Raw genomic sequence first — 23,999 nt, 5'->3', positions numbered from 1 at the left:
TGTAGCCTACCAGGCTTCTCAGTCCATGGGATTTTCCAGGCAAGAGTACTGGAGTTGCCATTTCCTTCTCCAGTATCATGTATAGGAGTACTGAAAAGCAGTTTTACCAGGTTATATGTTTGACAGAGCCTCTATGCCTAGGTTGCTACTGTTGTTGTTCAGTCACTAAGTTATGTCCAACTTTTTGCAACCCATGCACTGCAGTGTAACAGGCTTCCCTGTCCTTCACTATATCTCCTGGAGTTTGCTCACTCATGTCCATGGAGCTGGTGATGCCATCCAACCATCTCATCCTCTGTCGCCCCCTTCTTCTCTTGCCCTCAATCTTTCCCAGCATCAAGGTCTTTTCCAAAGATGAGCTCTTGGCATCAGGTGGCTAAAGTCTTGCAACTTCAGTTCCAGTATTGGTCTTTCCAATGAATATTCAGGGTTGATTTTCTTTAGGATTAACTGGTTTGATATACTTGCTGTTAGGTTACAATGAACGTATTTGGACACTTAGCAAAAGACTGCTATCCAGCATTTCAAATTTATCACTCCTCCCAGTTCCTGAAATCATATAATACTGAGTTATGTCTTCTTTGATCTATTCCCATATCAGAATCTTTACAATACATAAGAAATTTAGAAAGTTTAGGTACCAAAATATGCAGTGCAACATTTTCTATTTTTTAGTGTTATATATAGAACTAAAACCCTAGGAACTATGAACATTCTAGATCTTATGTGATTTACTCCTTCAGTCATTTCTTACTGACAGCAGGGCCTATACAGTTATTTGCTTGCTCACAGTACACTAACATTTGCCCACATTCATTAAACTATACATCAGGTTTACATGACCATTGATGTTTGTTAATTTTTTATCAAGTCATATGTCATTGCTGTTTAGTCACTAAGTCATGTCCAACTCTTTGAAACCTCATAGACTACAGCTCACCAGGCTCCTCTGTCCATGGGATTTCCCAGGCAAGAATACTGTAGTGGGTTGCCATTTCCTCCTCCAGGAGATCTTCCCAACTCAGGGATGGAACCTGTGTCTCCTGCATTGGCAGGTGGATTCTTTATCACCGAGCCACCAAGGAAGCCCACAAGTCATATGATGTTATTGAATATCGTCCCATCAATCTCATTTGTGCTGTTATGGAAAATCTGCATTTTGAAAATCTACATTGTACAAAGAAGTATATCTTTTAACACCTCCAAGAAAAAAAGCTGTACAATTAATTTAATGTTTGCACTTTTGTGTGCAACAACAGGAAGAGCCTAAAAAGGAATGCGAGAAGGTTATTAAATATTTCCAGTAAGATCTTGCCTTTATTTTGTGCAGAATATAAAGAATATGCTCTTTTATCAGTAAATATTTTTTAAAGGTAAAGACGTTTTGTTACTGTAGCTAAAAATTTCTTAGTCATAACACTTTTGAAGCTCTTGTCATTCTTCTACACCTACTAGAAGTTGTTCACCAGCTATTATTTTTGCTTGAAGTGTGCTTTTTTCCTTCTCTTCCCAACCTCCCTTTCAAAATAGGAAGTGGGTTTCTGTTAGTGAACTGAACAGACATCTAATTTTTATGACTTTTGAGTTGTATACTCACTTGGATACTTGATAATTATCATATAATTGATCAAATGGTGATGTGTATTAATGTGAGTTTGACCATATATCTACATTGTCTTATAATATGTGGTTATAGGTCTGTAGGCAAAAAATTTGTCAGTGTTTGTCAGTTTATAAAAACCTAGTGCAAGAGCTAAACATCTAAATAAACAACAAAATGGGGGGGGAAAGACCATATCTAAACTACTTTCTTGAGTAAGTGCAATCTACTAAAACTCTTTATCAGTAGATCACAGTTAATATTTTAATATCTATTTTTATTAAGTATAACAATATAGATAGAAGAACTACAGAATAGTAAGTTAACTTTTACTTATCCAGAATAAATCCGAAAATATATTTGTAGAATAAGCTCCCATATATGACCTATTTGATTGTCTCTGCTTCCAGTATGGTGGAGAAAAACAGTTTAAGTAAATTAATTTCTGACTAATACGGGTTTTACTTTCTAGAATAACATCTCAGTTTCATGATTTGAAGCCTTGGAGATGGATATAATTAAATTTAAGTTAATGGGTAGGTATAAGGATTTAATGTCAGGTTACCTTTTTACTGACTTGAGTAATCTCCCACTCAAGCTATGGCCAAATTCTTGGAAACCATTAATATAAAACTCTGTGAAATATCTTTTCTCCAAAGAAATTAAATTATGTTCACAAATGTTAATTTCACTTATCCTTTTAACACCTCCTGAGTCAGATATAACGTGACAGAATTACAACATTATTTCTATCAAATTTCCACTAGAAATTCCTCAGAAATTTCTTAGAAATACTTATTATTATCACCACTTTCCCTAGTGAAATGTTGAGTTGAGTCTGACTTATTTTGAGGTCACTCCCCCTGCCACCAGTCAAACACTTAGGTTTTCCATGGAAATTATAGTTTCCTTCTCTGCCCTTTTCTCTCCCTGTATCTCCACATCAGTTGAAATTACAAAAATTGGCAAGTGTATTCGAAACACCATATGCTCGCAATACATATCTGCTGGTTGAAAAGGGGAGGGAGGAAGAAGGAAAGGAAAAAAGAAAGAAGGTAGGAAGAGAAGTAAATTAGTGTGTATTCCACCCCACCAATTGTCTTTCTTCCCTCCTATTTCTCAGAACAACCTAGCACCTACCCAAAATCACATGATATCAAATGCATCAGCTCCTTTTATTGCTTCCCCAATACAGTTGTCCCTTGGTTGGCTGGCAAGGGGTTGGTTCCAGGAATCCCTGTGATTACTAAAATTACTAAAATCCACAGATGTTCACGTTCTATATATAAAATGCCTTGGTATTTGCATATACTCTACATACCAACATTCTCTCTATACTTTATATCATCTCTAGATTATTTACAGTAATAGCTCACTGAGGTTTCTGTTTGTATTTCCCTGATGCTTAGTGAACAGTTAAACACCTGTTCATGTACCCACTGGCCATCAGTATATGGTGGCTCAAATGGTAAAAAATCAGCCTGCAATGCAGGACACTCAGGGTTCGATCCCTGTGTCGGAAAGATCACCTGGAGGAGGAAGTGGCTACTCACTCCAGTATCCTTGCCTGGAAAATTCCATGGACAGAGAAGCCTGGTGGGTTACAGTCCATGGGGTCACAAAGAGTCAGATACAACTGACCGACTAACTCATTTTCACTGTATCTTCTTTAGGAAAATGTCTGTTCAGATCTTCTGCTCATTTTTAAAATTTTAGTTTTTTATTTATTCATTTATTTGGGCTGCACTGGGTCTTTGTTGCAGCGCATGTGCTTTTTCCAGTTGTGGAAAGCAGGGGCTAATCTCTAGTCAAGGTGTGTGGGCTTCTCATTGTGGTGGCTTCTCTTGTTAAGGAGTACAGGCTCTAGAACATGCAGACTTCAGAAGTTGTGGCATGGGGCTCAGTTGCCCAAGGCATGTGAAATCTTCCTGGAACAGGGATTGAACGCATATCCCCTGCATTGGCAGGCAGATTCTTAACTACTGACCACCAGAGAAGTCCTCTCTGCTCATTTTTTGATCAGACTGTTTTTTTACTATTCAGTTTATGGGTGTGTGCTAAGTCGGCAGCTAAGTCACTTCAGTCGTGTTCAACTCTTTGCAACCCTTGGACTGCAGCCCTCTAGGCTCCTCTGTCCATGGGATTTTCCAAGCAAGAATACTGGGGTGGGTTGCCATGTCCTCCTCCAGGGGATCTTCCTGACCCAGGGATAGAACCCACAGTTCTTATGTCTCCTGCAATGGGAGGCAGGTTCTTTACCACTAGTGCCACCTGGGAAGCCCATTCAGTTTATGAGTTTTTTATATATTTTGGTCATTAACCCCTTATCAGATATGTGATTTGCAAATATTTTCTCCCATTCAGTAGATTGCCTTTTCATTATGGATGGTTCCCTTTCCTGTACTTTTAGTTTGATGTAGTCTCATTTGTTGATTTTTGCTTTTGGAGTCAAACCCCCAAAAATTCATCACTATGATTGACGTCAAAGAGCTTACTGCCAGTGTTTGCCTTTAGGAGTTTAACGGTTTCAGGTCTTATATTCAAGTCTTTAATCCATTTTATTTTTCTATATGGTGTGAGAAAATGTTCTAATTTCAGTTTTTATATGTCACTGTTTAGTTTTCCCAGCACCATTTATTGAAGAGACTGCTCTTTCTCCATAGTATATTTTTGGCTTCTTTGCCATAAATTAACTAATCATATATGCATGAATTTATTTCTGGGCTCTCTATTCTGTTCCATTGGTCTATGTAACTGTTTTTATACCAATTCTATACTGGTTTGATTCCCTGATAGCTCAGATGATAAAGAATCTGCTTGCAATGCCGGAGACCCGGGTTTGACCCCTGAGTCAGGAAGATCCCCTGGAGAAGGAAATGGCAACCCAATCCAGTATTTTCGCCTGGAGAATTCCATGGACAGAGAAGCCTGGTGGGCTACAGTCCATGGGGTCACAAAGAGTCAGACACAACTAAGTAGCTAACACTTTCATACTGCTTTGATTATACAGTTTTATAATATAGTTTGAAATCAGGGCATATGATGTTCCTAGTTTGTTCTTCTTTCTCAAGACTGCTTTGACTATTTGGGGTCTTTTAAGGTTTTATACAAACTTTAGGGTTGTTTTTCCTATTCCTGTGAAAAATGCCATTGGAATTTTGATAGGGATTGCACTGGGTAGTATAGACACTTGGGTAGCACAGACATTTTAGCAATATTAATTTTTCCAATCCATGAACTTCTGTTTGTGTTGCAAGCACAACAGAAGAAAATGTATTTATAAAGGGTACCACTTACAGAATCAACCAAAAAAAGAAAAAAACTGACAGCGAAAAATTCTACCAAAAACTAAAAATTCAAAATTTTGAGGCTTATTTGAAAGCTGTTAAACATATAATTAAGTGAAAATATACCTTTTCATAAATTGAATGATTTAATACCATAGGGAAGTCCACTCTCTTTAAATTAATCTACTGTAATGCAAATCAAAATCCCAACAGGGTTTTAAGAACTTGACAAGCTGACTGTAAACTTAATATGGAAGAACAAGATCCAAGAATAGCCAAGACGGTTCCAAAGAAGAACGAAGTCAAGGAAATCAAGTTACCAGATATGAAGACAGTGTCAGGAATGAAGATATTGTGGTATTGATCAAGAAAAAGCATCTCTCATTTCAGCAGTCCATACATAGTACTCCTATCTGTTTAGAAATCAATAAAGAAATTTCTCATTTGCTCCATAAAACTCTTAATGGTCTTCTAAGTCTTACAAATGGATCTTATCTAAACGTAAGAGCATGACAGTAGTGGCCAAATGTTCCTTTTATTATCGTTACTATTCTCCTCCTCAGAGCACATTCTGGCTTCTTAACTATTCTAAATGTTTATCTATTCAAGATATTATGGACTTCACCAAGAACATCACAGGGAGTGGTAGATAGATCAGCTGCCAACGTGAGAATAAAACAACAAGACTGCTCAAAATACATAAGGATCTATATTCAAACATTATTATTTATATTTTTACAAAATATGAGAAAAAACTGTTGGGAAATGACACACAATAAGAAGTAGAACACTCCAAGGTATAAGTTAATATTATCTTGACAATAACTACAATAATATATTACAAATTATTTACAAAGCATTTTACTACTGTTTTAGTCCTTTTGTTCACAAAAAATGAGGCAAAATTATAAAACAAAAATAGTAGTAGAATAAAATTTTAAATATATATTTATTATTGAGAAAATTTTATAAATTAATGGTAATGGTTTAAAAAAATATTACTCAGTGACCTTCCTATACAAAGTTCTACATAGCAACACAAAGAAAGAAAGTTTTATGTGTAGGAAAGGACAGCACGGAGGATATTCTAAATGTTCTAAGAAGGATGAATGGTTAAAAAAAAATGGAAATAGGAGTTAATAAGTATTATGTAGTAGACATCAGAACAAATCAACAGAAGAATGCAGTAAGTTATTATTAACAAAGCAGTAAAGACTGAAGGCTGGTTGAAATTTATGTAATTTTATAGAGAAACAACAGGCGCTGCAGGTTGTTGATCGTGGGAGTTAAAAGACGAAAGCAATATCTGAGAAAGATAATTCTAACAGCTGTGTGTAGGATGAACTGGAGGGCGAAAGACGCTAGAAATAAGGAATAAACAGCTACAAAGCCGCTGAAGTACAGAGGCATGAAGTACACGAAGCACGAAATAATGAAACTCAGGCAACAGTAAAAGCTACGGAAAAAAGTTAAAATGAGAAAATAGGAGAGGCATTCATTATATTACTCAATTAATATTAATGATTTTCATAAGCACTACATTCAACATGTAGATATACATTTCTAATTAAATAAGGTATTAAATGATCATTGTGCATAATTATACGAACCTCTGTAGGACTGTCATAAGAATAAAATGAGATCATGTTATTACAAGAATTCTCTAATTGTAAATGTTACATAAATATTATCTGTTGTAATTTCTTAGGGAAGAGACAGCTGTGAAATAATAGAAATGCTCCAGCCATAAAATCACAACACCTGAATTCAAATTTTGGTTTTATTATTTAATGGTACCTTTAATGTACCTTAAGCAAGTCATTTAACCATTCTAAATAACAATTTTTAATATGAAAATGGCATCTACGGAGTTCTCCCATAAAGGTCTCAAGAGATAGATGAAATAATTCATTATAAAATGCCTGTCACAGTATCTGAATTATGGTAGATAGTGAATGTATGCTGCAGGGTGGTAGAAAAGGAGGCCAAAAATAGAGGTCCACTTTGGCTGACCTTATTGGAAAGCCACAAGCATCTCCAAAGAACTATATCTATGGCCTTCTCCATATTATTTTAATGAAAAATTATACAAGAAAATCCCTGAAGTATCTTATTAATGCTCCACCTTACACAATACTCTCTTATGTATAAGATCTAATTCACAGCAGCCTAAAGAATTGTTAGTCAAAAGCTATGTTACCAACCTGATTTTCAAAACAACAATAATAGGCAGTTAGTGATATTTTTTTCTTTTTTAATTTACAACATTCTCGGAATTTGCATTTATAATTCTAATATTTATTACTTGAGAAAGAAGTTAAAAGAGACAACCGACCAAAAACACAAAAGTGCATCCTGAGGAACATAAACAGTAAGAAGATAGAGAATAAATTGAAGTTAATCTGATAGAAAGAAATGAATCTGAAGTTCCCTTGGTGAGATCATCCTACCCATGGATCCCAAAAGTAGGACTCAGGGGATAGTTATAAAATCTACTACAGAGCACTTTTAGCTCTGAAGAGTTTATGAATCAAAATCTTAAACAACTATAAGCAAGCAATATTTATAAATATTTCCTTTCTATCCTAGACCAATTAAATTCCACTTAACTAGGGGCCTTTAGTATACTATCCATTCATTCATTCATTCAACTTTGCACAATATACTAAAGAATGTATTGGAATGCAAAAAATAGTATCAGAAACTGCCTTGAAGAAATAAGATCAATACATACAAAAAAGTGCCTTGACAGAAATATAAATAAAATATTTATACAAGAAGGACCAAGAAAGCTTTAGGGAATGTATGAAGTGAATTTGGACACATGGAAACCTGAAAGGAGGGAAGAAGGAAAAAAACTATAGATGAAAGAACAAGTGTAAAGCAACGACAGATGCCAATACAGAGACTTACAAGAAGAAAGCATAAAAAACTGAAATGAGCAGAATATTAGATATAGACAGACTACAAAGGCCGTGAGTTCCAGAATAAAGGACTGGTACTTTGTTTTGCAAGAATTTATGGATAAGGAGAGAATAAAGCTTTTAAATTAGGAATGTTAATCTCATATAATGATTAAAATACAGAGTAAGGGGGAAAAAGGTATCAGAATAGCCACTGGACCATCACTGAGTCACTATTCTATACAGCTGAAATTAAAACAACATTGCAAATCAACTCTATCTCAATAAAAAGATAAATTTTAAAAAGAAAAGCTACAGGATTTAACTATAGAAATTATTTATAAGATAGAGATTGTTATAAAAACTCATATCCACCCAGCTTATGGTAGAGCTAAATAATTATATACACATTTAACTCCATAAACTTAATTCTTATGCATTGAGCCAAAAAAACTAAAGGAGAGACAGATTTCATCCACCCAATTACTCAAGCATTTATTCCCCAAAGTCAACATGAGATGAGATGGGAGCTATGATTCTACATTCTCTCAGTCAGTCTCAATTCTCTTGTGCCTCTCACAGCACGAGCATCATGATTCTAGTGTTGAAAAAGATATGGATATTTTTCATATAATATGTCCTTTAATCTGAAGTAAACCACTTCACCAAATGTTCCATCAAAGAAAAAGAACACAGTAATTTGTTCTAGCATTGCTCTAAAACTGGCTGTGTTAGACTGGATGAAAGATAATGCTATATTGTACTTTATGTACTATTTAAGAAACGTGTAAGAATAACTGGCTCCATTTTTGCTTCACATACCAACTGTAGAAACTAACCTCTGCTTAACGCCTTTTCTCTTCCTCATCTTAAGCATATAAAGCTTACTGGAGGTAGCAAAACAGAGATTTAGTCCAAAACTATTAATTGAGGACACAGAATTTCCTAAAAATAGTGAAATTATTTCAAGAAGCTAAAACCAAGCAAAGAAAAACAAACTCTCTGTGAGTGGGTAAGGTTACAGAAAGCACAGCCACAAAGTGCAAGACAGCTGAACTCTGTGGAACTTAAATGTGAACAGGGTAATAGACAAGTTGGAGGGCAACTATAAAAATCTTGTGAGCACATCATCTTCTTTTCCCCCATAACCATTAAATTCCCTCTCTGAATCAATATTTTGATATAGTATTATAAAATTCTGACAACCTATGTGTTAAAAGGTCTTTTATATCACATAAACTTGCTAAAAACTAGATGAACACTTTAGAAGACAGAAATGTTCTTACTTTTAAAGTACAAACTTGTGTTTGCTTTGCCTAACTGGTTAATACTTTGGCCACCTGATGCGAAGAACTGACTCATTTGAAAAGACCCTGATGCTGGGAAAGACTAAAGGCGGGAGAAGAAGAGGACAACAGAGAATGAGATGGTTGGATGGCATCACCAACTCAATGGACATGAGTTTGAGTAAACTCCGGGAGTTGGGGATGGGCAGGGAGGCCTGGCATGCTGCAATCCATGGGGTCGCAAAGAGTCAGACACAACTGAGCGACTGAGCTGAACTGAACTGGGTAAAGTATTTTCAAGTCACAAGTTAATTTATCCAACATCTACTGAGCACCTACTATCCAGGCACTGTGCTGGATGCTGTAAGTACAAAGTGAAATAAAATATAATCCTTCCCTTCAAGGAGTTAATAATCTAATAAGGGAGACACTATAATTAGTATGTTATAATCAAAGTACATACAAAGGATACTATGAAAGCAAACAAGAAGGTCAGGAAATGCTTTTTTGAAGAAGTATTAAAGTGAATTTGGAAGGTCAGGTAAAAGCTACAGCTGTGCTTTCTAACTTGATTATGCACAGAACCACATATAAAGTTGATGTCTAGGATTCACTTCAGATTTAGTGAATGAGACTCTCCAGGGGTGAAGCTGAAGAATCAGTATTTTCAGTAAGTACCATAAGTGATTCAGAATCACAGCCAGGTTTTGTTAGCAGTGAGCCACAAGTATATAGACAACTATTCCAGGCAGAGAGAATAGCTCAGTACAGTCAGAGGAAGTGAAATACAGACAGAAAATCAAAGAGAAATCAGAACAAGAGTACTGATACAACTAATGTGATATTTCAAACAGGATCTAAGGAATTGATGTGAACTTCTTTTCTGCAATAAAGGGCAATCGTCTCTGTCACATGTTTTCGGAAATGATTTCTGACATGAACTAGTTTCTTACTGAAGGTATACGGAAAAGCTAAATGCAAATATTTTGCATTAAAAGAGAAAGAAAAATGCTCCTTTAAAAAAGCAAATAGGGTAAACAAAACACAGTTATAATTTTTATTCAATGCAGTGACCGGTCATTTTTCTCAGGATACACAGGATTATACTGCTCTAAGTTAAAAATGCTCATTAAAGTACAAGATAAATTCAAACAGTATTTTGAAATTCCAGCATTAAAACTGAAAATTGCTCTTAATGATTTTAAGTTTCCAGACTATTATTTCATAATAGCATATTACTTTCTGACTAAAATTTACTTATAATCGTAAATTACTTATATTTACCTAATTCCAGGTAGAAGTAAAGCAGAAATAAGTCATCATGAAGAAGAATATTCACCATAATAGGTTAAAAGTCAAAAAGAATCTATTCCATTGATCTCTGTTTGCTAAGCAACAAATAGTTCAAATCATCAACTATCTAAATCCCAAATTCATTCCCCAACAAAGACTTCATAATCAAACATACAGAAAGGAAAGCACCTGAAACAAGAATAAGAAAATTCTTCAGAAACCCTGGGAAAAACCTAATATATAACATACACCCTATGGCTATATTCTGTTTCTAAGAAGTCCTTCTAAAGCTTAAATTCTTCTAAAACTTAAATCATTTAAACCTTCAGTTCAGTTCAGTTCAGTCACTCAATCATGTCCGATTCTTTGCAACCTCATGAATCGCAGCATGCCAGGCCTCCCTGTCCATCACCAACTCCGAGTCTACCCAAACTCATGTCCATTGAGTCGGTGATGCCATCCAACCACCTCATCCTCTCTCGTCCCCTTCTCCTCCTGCCTTCAATCTTTCCCAACATAGGGGACTGTTCAAGTGAGTCAGCTCTTCGCATCAGGTGGCCAAAATATTGCAGTTTCAGGTTCAACATCAGTCTTTCCAATGAACACCCAGGACTGATTTCCTTTAGGATGGACTGGTTGGATCTCCTTGCAGTCCAAGGGACTCTCAAGAGTCTTCTCCAACACCACAATTCAAAAGCATCAATTCTTCAGCGCTCTTTTTAAAAGCTTACTTTAAAAAGCTTTCTTTTTAGTCCAGCTCTCACATCCATACATGACTACTGGAAAAACCATAGCCTTGACTAGATGGACCTTTGTTGGCAGAGTAATGTCTCTGTTTTTAATATGCTGTCTAGTTTGGTCATAACTTTCCTTCCAAGGAGTAAATGTCTTTTAATTTCATGGCTGCAATTACCATCTGCAGTTACTTTGGAGCCCAAAAAAATTAAGTCAGCCACTGTTTCTGCTGTTTCCCCATCTATTTGCAATGAAGTGATGGGACCAGATGCCATGATCTTAGTTTTCTGAATGTTGAGCTTTAAGCCAACTTTTTCACTCTCTTCTTTCACTTTCATCAAGAGACTCTTTAGTTCTCCTTCACTTTCTGCCGTAAGGGTGGTGTCATCTGCATGTCTGAGGTTATTGGTATTTCTCCCGGCAATCTTGATTCCAGCTTGGGCTTCATCCAGCCCAGCGTTTCTCATGATGCATAGAAGTTAAATAAGCAGGGTGACAATACACAGCCTTGACATACTCCTTTTCTTATTTGGAACCAGTCTGTTGTTCCATGCCCAGTTCTAACTGTTGCTTCCTAACTTGCATACAGGTTTCTCAAGAGGCAGGTCAAGTGGTCTGGTATTCCCATCTCTTGAAGAATTTTCCACAGTTTATTGTGATCCACACAGTCGAAGGCTTTGGCATAGTCAATAAAGCAGAAATAGATGTTTTTCTGGAACTCTCTTGCTTTTTCAATAATCCAGCGGATGTTGACAATTTGATCTCTGGTTCCTCGGCCTTTTCTAAAACCAGCTTGAACATCTGGAAGTTCTTGGTTCACGTATTGGTGAAGCCTGGCTTGGAGAATTTTGAGCATTACTTTACTAGCGTGTGCGATGAGTGCAATTGTGCGATAGTTTGAGCATTCTTTGGCATTGCCTTCCTTTGGGATTGGAATGAAAACTGACCGTTTCCAGTCCTGTGGCAACTGCTGAGTTTTCCAAATTTGCTGACATATTGAGTGCAGCACTTTCACAGCATCATTTTTCAGGATTTGAAACAGCTCAACTGAAATTCCATCACCTCTACCAGCTTTTCTCACAGTGATGCTTTCTAAGGCCAACTTGACTTCACATTCCAGGATGGCCCGCTCTAGGTGAGTGATCACACCATCGTGATTATCTGGGTGGTGAAGATCTTTTTTGTACAGTTCAGTCCTTCTAAAACTTAAATCATTTAAAAAAAAAAAAAACACCTAATGACTTATAAGGGGCTTCCCAGGTCACTCAGGGATAAAGAATCCACCTGCCAAGGCAGAAGATATGGGTTTGATCCCTGGGTCAGAAAGATCCCCTAGAGAACAGAATGGCAACCCACTCTAGTATTCTTGCCTGGGAGATCCTATGGACAGAGCAGACTGGCAGGTACAGTCCACGGGGTTGCAAAAGAATCAGACATGACTTAGCAACTAAACAACAACAAATGAATAATAGACAGGACAAAGACTCATTTACCAAAGTGAAACCTACTGCCAAATAATGCATAGTAATTCCCTGGAGGAGCACGTTTGGTATAGAAGAATTAGCAGTTAAAAATCAACAGACTAAACACATACACCTATTTGAAGAGAACAAATTATAGTAATCAGCTAATGACAAGAATAATTCTTATACTTGATATTAACAAATCATCCTTTCTCAGACCTAATGCACTTTTTAAAAGTGATATTACCAAGATGCCTTAATTTCCAGGCGAAATACAGGAATTAAATTATAGTTACAATTATAGGCTATAGTTGTCAGCTTGTTAGATTAAAATGATCTATTGACATAGACTGTAAATTTGTTTCTTGAGTCATGCACTGCTTCCTTTCTGCTCCTGCAGCATTTTATACATACTTCTATTCACTTTAAGTACCTAAGTCCTGCAAAGAAGGTGGTACCATCACCAGGTAATAGCCAAGGAAACAGGCTTAGTATGGCAAAGTGACTAACCGAAATCACCACTGAACCACTGAACCCAGATTTCAAACTCAGATCTAACTGCAAAGCTCTTTCCACACTGCTTCACATGGTAGAGAGGAACCAGAGGACTAGATGAATCACACCTAGGTAACCAAACTGACTGCAGTTTCTTCTATAACTGCTTCCAAAGTAGCTAAAATAGATCTACCATATCTGACAAACCAAAGGTGGAGGACAGATATTTGGGGGTGGAGGTGTGGAAGCTCTGCTTAGTACCTGAGCTCCCTTATACAATTAGGGAATACACCACTTTACGAGTCTTCACAGAAGGCAGGGGCCCCCTCCCTATTCAGAAGCCAACAATGCCACATAGTCATTCTTCCTGTCACCCCTGCAGCATGGACATGGGCACCTAATCTATGCTCTGCCAACATGACATTCCCATCAAGCACTCTAAATTAAAAGCTGGAGATGGTAAGAAACTGGGACAACAAAGGTCAGATTGTGGCAGCGGTTGCAGCACTAAATTTCCAAAGGCAAAAGGTGGCAGCTGTGTGGTAGCTGAGTCCAGCCTTCAGCAATTCCAGGCTGCATTCCTGTCATCAGACTGGTTTTATGCTATGATTTTCAGATACGCCTTTTCTGTTACGTAGTCTCTCCTGTTCCTGACTCTTCAAGCGCTCAACCCTCCCAGCAAATTGGTAAACTAATCAATATGTTTTCAATAAATACCTTTTCTACTTGAATCGGTCAGAATTGCCTTCTGTTACCTACAATTAAACCCAGACTGAGACACTGAATAATTAAATAAGGGACACTAAACAATTATATTTTATCAAATCTTCCTACCTTAGTATTTATTGATTGCTGTTTTATGTAATTTGCCATTATAGTCTTAAAACTACTTTATACATGACAGTGTGCTGTAACAATAACAAAATAACTTCAAATTAGGTTTCTTTATATTTTTCAAAAACAACACAAATACACAAATATAATAACAGTCATCTAAAAGCAATTTTCACTGAGGTTCAGAGTTAAGCTTTATTAAGAATTCTTACCTGTCAGGAATACCTAGCCTCTTGACACTTCTATAAACAGAAAGAGTATTTGCAACATGTCGATAATTAAACCAGAATCTGGAGGTACAAACCTAAAGTATCAAAACAAATATATTATTTGTAGGAATGAAAATAAACTACAGAGTTACAAAATTACTTCTGTTTAAGTAGGATATAGCGATGCCTAAAAAGTGTATCATAATCAGGCCTACAAACAGCAAAGCACCTGAAGAATTGTCAATAAAACCAACCTCCCTAAAAAGAGGTCTTTCATAACTGGTCTTAAATTAAAAAAACTATTCGGCTTAAGAGAAAACAAATCTTTGTGGAATTTAATCAGATACTGAATCAACTTAGTTACTCTCAATTTATGTGATCCTGTAACATTCTTATTCCTAAAATATTAAATTCTTTAGAACCCAAGACAAGGAACATAATCTCATCACAGAATAGAAGAGAAAATTAACTACACTGAGTTATATACTATTCCTTTCACTCTGGATAGCTTCCTAATTTTAGTTGTGAAAAATGTAAGATAGAGATAAAAACAGAGCATAGAAAATGATTTTATATGCACATAAGAGAATGCATCATAAAGAAGCTGTTGAACTGAAAAGAAAACCAGAAATGATTCCAACAAACTTTACACTTAAAAAAAAAAAAAAAATCCCTAAAAAAGATACCAAGGATACGAAGAAAATCTAATGCAGTGCCTCAGAAGTCAGCCCTCTCGAGCATCTATTCCAAAGGAAAAATCAGAGACTGGGGTTGGTTGGTAGTGTACCTACTTGCTAAGCATCCTAACTCCTATCACATACTTCTACTAATGGTTTAAGTGTAATGACAGATAACATCACAAACGTTCTTGCCCCTGCAAGTGAAAAGGAACTACAAGCCTTTTTCACTACAATGAATTTTCAACCCGGAATCCAATAAGGAAAACACTAAAATTTTTGACTACATTAAAGAAAAACATACCATATAATCCTAACAGAAATGAAAAACTTGAAATAATTATAACTTAATAAGATGAACAACTCCATTCTGAAAAATGGGCAGAGGATGAGACCAAGCATTTCATAACAAAGGTCTTAAAAATGGACAATGAAACTTTTAACAATGCTCATTTTCTGTCATAATTTTAAAAACATAAATTGATAACCATCCAAAAGCCTGACAATTCATATTATTGGCAAGGCTGTGGTGAATGAACACTCATATCCTACTTATGGGAAGGTAAACTAATATAAACCTTCTAAGAGGGTAATTTGCAATACATACCAAGTTTTAAAATGTACTTATTTTTTTACTTAGCTCATATAAGCAGCAAAATCAATGATCAGTGATCAATGCAAAGAAACAGAGGAAAACAATAGAATGGGACAGACTAAAGATCTCTTCAAGAAAATGAGAGATACCAAGGGAACATTTCATACAAAGATGGGCACAATGAAGGACAGAAATGGTATGGACCTAACAGAAGCAGAAGATATTAAGAAGAGGTGGCAAGAATACACGGAAGAACCATACAAAAAAGATCTTCATGATCCAGATAATCACAATGGTGTGATCACTCACCTAGAGCCAGACACCCTGGAATGTGAAGTCAAGTGGGCCTTAGGAAGTGTCACTATGAACAAAGTTAGTGCAGGTGATGGAATTCCAGTTGAGCTATTTCAAATCCTAAAAGATGATGCTGTGGAAGTGCTGCACTCAATATGCCAGCAAATTTGGAAAACTCAGCAGTGGCCACAGGACTGGAAAAGGTCAGTTTTCTTTCCAATCCCAAAGAAAGGCAATCCCAAAGAATGCTCAAACAACCACACAACAGCACTCATCTCACACACTGGCAAAGTAATGCTCAAAATTCTCCAGCTCAGGCTTCAACAGTACATGAGCCTTGAACAGATGTTCAAGCTGGCTTTAGAAAAGGCAGAAGAACCAGAGATCAAATTGCCAACATCCACTGGATCATTGAAAAAGCGAAAGAGTTCCAGAAAAATATCTATTTCTGCTTTATTGACTATGCCAAAGCCTTTGACTGTGTGGATCACAACAAACTGGAAAATTCTTAAAGAGATGGGAATACCAGACTGTCTTATCTGCCTCCTGAGAAATCTGTATGCAGGTCAAGAAGAAACAGTTAGAACTAGACATGGAACAACAGACTGGTTCCAAATAGGAAAAGAAGTACTCAAGGCTGTATGCTGTCACCGTGCTTATTTAACTTAAATGCAGAGTACCTCATGAGAAATGCTGGACTGGATGAAGCACAAGCTGGAATCAAGATTGCCAGGAGAAGTATCAATAACCTCAGATACGCAGATGACACCACCCTTATGGCAGAAAGCAAAGAAGAACTAAAGAGATTCTTGATGAAAGTGAAAGAGGAGAGTGAAAAACTTGGTTTAAAATTCAACATTCAGAAAACTAACATCATGGCATCTGGTCCCATCACATCATAGCAAATAGATGGGGAAACAATGGAAACAGTGACAGACTTTATCTTTTTGGGCTCCAAAACCACTGCAGATGGTGACTGCAGCCATGAAATTAAAATATGCATGCTCCTTGGAAGAAAAGTTATGATCAATCTAGACAGCATATTAAAAAGCAGAGACATTACTTTGCCGACAAAGGTCCATCTAGTCAAAGTTTGGTTTTTCCAGTAGTCATCTATGGATGTGAGAGCTGGACTATAAAGAAAGCTAAGCATCAAAAAACTGATGCTTTTGAACTGTGGTGTTGGAGAAGACTCTTGAGAGTCCCTTGGACAGCAAGGAGATCCAACCAGTCTATCCTAGAGGAAATCAGTCCTGAATATTCATTGGAAGGACGGATGCTGAAGCTGAAACTCCAGTACTTTGGCCACCTGATGTGAAGAACTGACTCATTGGAAAAGACCATGATGCTGGGAATGATTGAAGGCGGGAAAAAGGGACATCAGACAATGAAATGGTTGGATGGCATCACCGCCTCAAAGGATATGAGTCTGAGTAAGCTCCAGGAGTTAGTGATGGACAGGGAAGCCTGGCATACTGCAGTCCATGGGGTTGCAAAGGATCGGACACAACTGAGCGACTGAACTGAACTGAAGCGTGCAAAAATAGGTATTCAAGGATTTTCACTATACTATTGCCTATATTAGCAAAAATCAAAACCAAAAACGTAGAAACAAAATCATTACCCATCAGTATTACTTTTTTCACCATGAGTACAGATTATATAACTTTTTTATTAAACAGAGACAAAAATGTTTTATTCAAAGCAGATTCTGAAACTAAAATGGAATCCAATTTTCTTCTATCTCCCTCTGGTGGCAAGTTTTCTCAGTCATATTACAAGAGCAAAGGGGCATTTCATTTACCTCTGACCATCCAGTCAAGGCTAAAACTAACTCAAACTGCGAGGGGGGCGGGGGCGGGGGGAGGCGGTTGGAATATACACACACACACATGAGTGTGTGTGTGTGTGTGCGTGTATATTTAATCTGAATTAAATAATATTGAGAGAAACGTATGTTTTATACTTTCAACTTGGCCCTTCCTGGTCAAATTTCATAATTTTCCATTTAAGAAAGTACAATTTACTGAAGTCTCACTTTAGTAAATCTGAGTTAACACATAAAAGTGTTAGTCGCTCAGTTATGTCTGATTCTTTGTGACCCTATAGACTATAGCCCACCAGGCCCCTCTGCCCATGAAACTTTCCAGGTAAGAATACTGGAGTGGGTGGCCATTCCCTTCTCCAGGGGATCTTCCCAACTCAGGGATCAAACCCGGGTCTCCCCAGTAGCATCGCTGGTAGATTCTTTACCGTCTGAGCACCAGGGAAGCCATTAATGTGTAACATATTGCACAAATATGAAAATAGCAGTTGTGAAATACTCAGTGGTAATTCTTTTTCACCCTCAGTTTCTCTACGGAGACCCAGGTAGCTTAGATTAGAAAGGGGCTCAGTTTCAAGAACATGGAAGTTCCCAGAACAAGGAAGAATTTAATGTGTGTGTGGTATAAGCTAACAGGCTTCTATTCTAAAGGAGCCTTCTGGAAATTAGCTGTCTGCACATAGGCAGTTATTCCCTCTTTTAAGAATTTCCATAGAGAGACTAACTGGAAGTGCTCTTAAGTTTCCTACACTTCCCTGGTGGCTCAGAGAGTAAAGAATCTGCCTACAATGTGGGAGACCCAGGTTCGATTCCCAGGTAGGGAAGATCCCCTGGAGAAGGAAATGGCAACCCACTCCAGTATTCTTGCCTGGAAAATCCCATGGACAGAGGAGCCTGGTGCACTACAGTCCATGGGGTCACAAAGAGTCAGGCACGATTGAGCGACTAACACTTTAGTTTTCTACAAAACAAGTTTATCTTCTCAAACTGGTGGATCATGGCCTGCTGCCTCACAATTTTGCCCAATTTAAGTGATCACTAAAACCTCTCTTCTTATCATGAGCAGCTTTTGTTCAATTCCTTTATAAAATCTCTTATGAGAGTAGTATATAAAAGGTATTTGTTCCTGAAGAACAAGGAAATGAGTCATGAACCTGAACAAGAAAATGAGTCATGAGACATGTTACTATTCTATTTAATCACAATAACATAAAATTAGTCTGTCTTCTTCTAAACGTTTCTGTATAACTTGAATTTTCTACAATGATCATTTATTTTTGTAAACAAAAAAAAGAATTTTTTTAAGAAAATAGCCAAAGTAGAGAGTTTCTATAAACTAACATTATAGATAAGAAATATTCAATGTAAGTTACTAGTTTCTGTCATTAAAATACCACTATACTTCATAAAATACAACAGGATCTCTAGTTTATCTATTTTTTATATATCACCACTTGACAGATATACTGAAAGCAAAGAATATTATTAGTTGATGTGGCCAATTTAAAATATAATTTTAATATAATTTGTTACAAGAAATAAATTTTATTCTTAAGAATTTGATTCACACAAAATTTCTCAGACACATATCTAATGTAAACAAGGTAAACCTTTATAGAATACTTACCAAAACTGCCCAGTTGTTTGTATGGCCACTTCTAAAGAACTGTTCTGCTTGATCCTAGTAATCAAATAATAGCAAAAAGATTAGAAGAAAGTCAAATTTCCCAGAATAAAGATTGATAAAGGGCAGTTAAGATTCATGGAACTTTTAGTTACAATAATAGTAAGTCATCACCACACAAGTCTATAAATATTCTAGTATCTGACTTTATGAAAGACAAAATAATTTTATTTCGGGGGTTATTGTGAGAGGGGCTGTTTTTAAACATTTTATCTCAAATACAGTCAGCTCTTCCTCATATGTTTCCAGTTTTCCATTCAGTCTTTAAACTGTGAATGACATTTCATGTCTTGATTCTACACATAACAATATCCTTCCTGCTGAATAAGAATGAATATTGAATGCTTCCTATTATTTTATTTGAACTCACCAATATATCTGATTGAATACATTCTCTGGCATACTTCCATGTACCATTTTACTATCTGTTAAGAGTAAATCTTAATTACATTTGCCATCACAGAACATTAAAAATCTCAACATCCAATACCATACAGACACCTAATGAATATGATTTTTATTATATAGTAAAATAACAGTGAATATAAACCATAATGATCTCAGATCTGCTCCTGCTAAGTCACTTCAGTCGTGTCTGACTCTGTGTGACCCCATAGACGGCAGCCCACCAGGCTCCACCATCCCTGGGATTCTCCCGGCAAGAGCACTGGAGTGGGTTGCCATTTCCTTCTCCAATGCATGAAAGTGAAAAGTGAAAGTGAAGTCGCTCAGTCGTGTCTGACTCTTCGAGACCCCATGGACTGCGGCCTACCAGGCTCCTCCGCCCGTGGGATTTTCCAGGCAAGAGTACTGCTCCTAAACAGCATTAATTATGAGAACAATCAGACTGCCTGGATTCAAATCTGGACCCTACTACTTACTAGCTGTATAAACTTAGGAAAGCTGCTTAACTTCCTGTGCTTCCGCTTCCGCATCTATAAAATGGTAGCATTATCTGACACACAGAATGTAGGAATGGTGACTGGAATATAACTGCAAAACGAATATTAGCGCTTTTAATTTTCAGCTAGGAAGAAAATTTCCAGAAGAATGAAATTAAAAAATCACTCGAGTGCATGTGTTTGTGTTATATATATACCTGTAACATCTTATGGACAAACCAGAATGAACTTTTTGGCCAACCCAACCCAATATATATTTCTTTTTAAACTTCTCAACAGTTGAATAGATGCTAAAGAAAGCAACATGTAATAGTGAGCTAGGAATCCGAAGATCTGGGTTTCTGCCCAGATCCTATCCCTTACCTGGCTGTGAAACGAGACTAAGTCATTTAGCTCTCTGGACTTGATTTTCCTCATGTAGAAATGAGAGCTGACCCAATAATCTCTAATGTCCCTTCTAGCTCCAAAATTCTCACATTGTTAAGACTTCAGTGAAAAAAATTGAGATGTCAAAATTCTTTTGTGATTGTTAAGATAATACAGACACTGCAAAGTTATTCAATCCACATATGGTTAGTGGAGCACCTATTATGTGCCAGGTACCATGTAATGTACAGTGATCCAAAAATCACTTAAAAAGCATGCTGCTTTCTCTCAAGAATCCCTGAGGTCAATAAAGACAAGCATGCAAACACATTACGCTACAATATAACATTCATTCATTCATCACATTCATTGGGTACCATGTGCCAGTTACTGTTCTCAATGCTCAGAACACAACAATGGGCGAAACAGTGCTAGTACTTGCCTCCAAAGAGGTTACTAGACACACACCAAACAGATAAGGACAACCTACAAATTCTCTAAAGGTAAGATATAGAGTATCATAAAAGACTAATAGGGGGACCTGACCTGATGAGGGAATGGGAGGGGGAGCCCAGCAGGGATGTCAGGGGAGGTTTCTCCAGAGAAATTTGGGTTACGATTCAACAGATAGAGAGGGAAGATAATTCCAGACAGAGGGAACATTACCTGAACAGCAGAAGGGACCTTAAAGGTTCTAGAAACTAAAAGAAGATTAGCATAACTGGAAGTTTTAAACAGAGGGGAGGTAGAACCAGAGGTGCAGGCAGGAGCCTAAGTATGCTAGGCTTGTTTATGGGTCATAACCAAGATTTAGCTCTTTATCCTTAAAACAACATTAAGGTATATACAGGCGACATGGTCAGATTTGTGTATTTAAAAGTTACTCTGGCTGAGGCTTGGCGAACAGACTGGATTGAAAAAAGAATGACCTGAGGCAGACCAAGTAGGCAGCTATTGCCCTATAAATGAAAGATGATGGAATAATAGTGAGTACAAACTATACATGGGTTATAATATGATAGACGAGTGCTATACTAGCCAAGTGCACACATTACAACAGTAAATGCAAAATAAAAAATAGGGAAAGGTTTTACAGGGGTTAGCTTTTACTGCATTTTAGTAAATGAACAAACAAAGGAACAGGAAGAATAACACATCAGAATGTAAAAAAGCACAACTATGTAACTACAAAAAAGAGCAATAATATCCAAAACAAAGTTTACAGAATAATCTGCTAGAACAGAAAAATAGAATTTCTATACATATATTATCTAGACAACACACTTCATTAATAGCGAATATATAAATTAGCAATAATTCATGAATATAAAGAAAGCATGCATGCTTTCTTTTTTAAATGGTAGAGTTGTGTATTTAAAAAGTTTTCAGCATTAGTCTAAGCTCAACGTCTGACATGGTGGAGAGAATGGGCTCCTATATGAAGACTGGGAAGTAGGCAGAGACTAGATCATGATGTTTACATTTTACTCCGTGCAAAAATACTGAAAGGATGCAATCTGAAGAATGATCTGATCAAACTTACTTTGATGAAGACTAAAGTGAAGGAATTTGGAAGCCTGAAGAAAACAAGATAAGGTTACTGAAATAGTCTAGGCAAGAAAAGACAAGGGCCTGCATCAAGCCAGTGGAACTGAAGAAGTGAAAGCAATTTTAAAAATTAAGAATACAGAATTTAGTGATGATTAAAATGTAAAATAAAGAGAGGAGTTCTTTTTTTTAAAGCCTAGGTTTCCAGCATAGGGGAAACACCATAGGAGGTGGGGTAGGTCCGAATATAAAACTTTGGACACAAATTTTCAAACGTCTGCTATTCTGAAACATGATGCTAGAGATGTAGGCTGCAGAACTGGACGAAGGTGTTATCAGAGTACAGGGAAGAGTAAAGGCTTTATATCTGGTCAAAACTTAGTGTGAGCCAAAAATAAAACACTGTACCCATCTGATTCCTAGTGGAGCACTGTAGTTTGGCAGCGGGGACGTAAGCGCGGCACTCTAGAGCTGACCTTTCACCTACTAGGGACTGCACGCTCTTCGGAGCAAGGGATCAGGCCCTCTCCCGCCGCCCAGGACTTGATTCTTTTCATTCGCCATTTTAAAGGTTGAAACAAACAGTCACTGTCCTCTCCCGTTCCCTGCAACACCCTCCCCACAGCACAGTCAGCTTAGTAAGAGGCTGATGGGTGATTCCAGGAGGCTTCCCTCCGTGGCTGTGTATCGGACATCTGCTGGACGCTTACGGCCACGACACAGCTGTCCCCCGCAGGGCCCTGTCGTTCAGAGGGCCTGACTCCTACCTCGATCTGACTAGCGGCCAAGCTGCCGAAGGGCAAGAGCAACAACCCTGCCAGGGTAGTGAAGCCCTGGCTGAGAAAATAGGTGTCGACCATGTTTGCCGGCTTCAGCGCACCTGGAGAGGCGGGGCGAGTGCCGTAAAGCAGGACGGGGCGGGGTTTGCGTAGTTTTTTTTTTTTTTCCCTTTGCGACACTTGCCCCGCCTCCTAGAGGGCGGCCGCCTCGCCAGCCTTCGAAAACCTGCGCTTCCCACAGTCCTTGCGTTTCCCAGGTAGCTGGGACTGAGTCTGACCCTTGAACTAAACTTTCAGGTTTTGTATTATAAACTGGACGTTTTAAAACTTTTTTGAAAAGCAGTGGAGAAAAACTGTGAGCCTATAAACCTTAAGAAGCTATTACTTCCTTTTTTTGGTTAGTGTTGCCCACTCTGACTATATGAAGCATGATGTGATGTGGAAGAGTAAGCTTTGGGGTACAAAAAGGTGGTTAATTGGATCAATTGCAAATGAAAATATGGGTGAGCGCTCCAACTATTATACTAGGGGTCTATTACCTGTTAAACGTATGAACATGGAGAAATTAGTTACATTTTTGTTTATTTTGTAATTATAGAGCTAAAACATCTCAAAGTCTGAGGATTTAATAAATCATGTGTATTCATTCCATTATGTTTATTATATTCATTTAGTTTTAAATTCTGCTTTGCATCTAGCATGACATAAAAGTATTTATGCTGCTTCATAATCTTAGTAATTTTAACATTTAATGTGACATGGAATTCTGTCCCTTACTGAGGCCTCAGCCAAAGTAATTGCCCGTCTTTGGGGCAGTCTTTAAATTTCAGTATTAAAATAATATTATAAAGAGTTATCTTTGGACAGTTTTTTTATGTTTCTGAATTATTTTCTTTGGATAATTTTCCTGGAATGAGTATCTTGAGTCAAAAGACACAAAAGCTTTAGTCGCTATGAATGATGTTGCTTTCCAAAGTGTACTAATTTACAATGCCATCAAAATATGCAACTGAACACCAAATTATACCGTTTTTTTCCCTCTCAATTCCTTGGTGTAAAGTGTTACCTCAAGATTGTTCTAGTCTTTAATTATCATCAAGACCTTATGTTGTTTTTTTTTAATGAAATATCTGTATGTCCTCTGATGTAAAATTTACATTCATAGCTTTGTTTTACATGTGCATTTGAATGATATATTTATAAAGAAGTGATATTGACCCTTGC

At 37.1% G+C, this 23,999-nt stretch overlaps 1 protein-coding gene across 3 annotated transcripts in view; it reads right to left on the bottom strand.

Annotated features, from left to right (window-relative positions):
* The window catches only part of PIGK (phosphatidylinositol glycan anchor biosynthesis class K), a 131,211-nt gene extending 108,313 nt beyond the window's left edge, over positions 1-22,898 (bottom strand). For all 3 annotated transcript variants that reach the window (XM_043876476.1, XM_043876477.1, XM_043876478.1), the window contains exons 1-3: positions 22,764-22,898; positions 19,124-19,177; positions 14,109-14,200 (exon numbers count right to left, since the gene is read on the bottom strand). In XM_043876476.1, coding sequence (XP_043732411.1) covers positions 14,109-14,200; positions 19,124-19,177; positions 22,764-22,856 — 239 coding nt within the window. In that variant the 5' untranslated portion in view covers positions 22,857-22,898. The remainder of the gene's footprint in view (positions 1-14,108; positions 14,201-19,123; positions 19,178-22,763) is intronic.
* Between the last annotated feature and the right edge of the window lie 1,101 nt (positions 22,899-23,999).

This window comes from Cervus elaphus, chromosome 20 (genome assembly GCF_910594005.1).
Source record: "Cervus elaphus chromosome 20, mCerEla1.1, whole genome shotgun sequence".
Classification (NCBI taxonomy): Eukaryota; Metazoa; Chordata; class Mammalia; order Artiodactyla; family Cervidae; genus Cervus; species Cervus elaphus.
The sequence above is the reverse complement of the archived record's forward strand: the minus strand, read 5'-3'. Positions and strand labels throughout refer to the sequence as shown.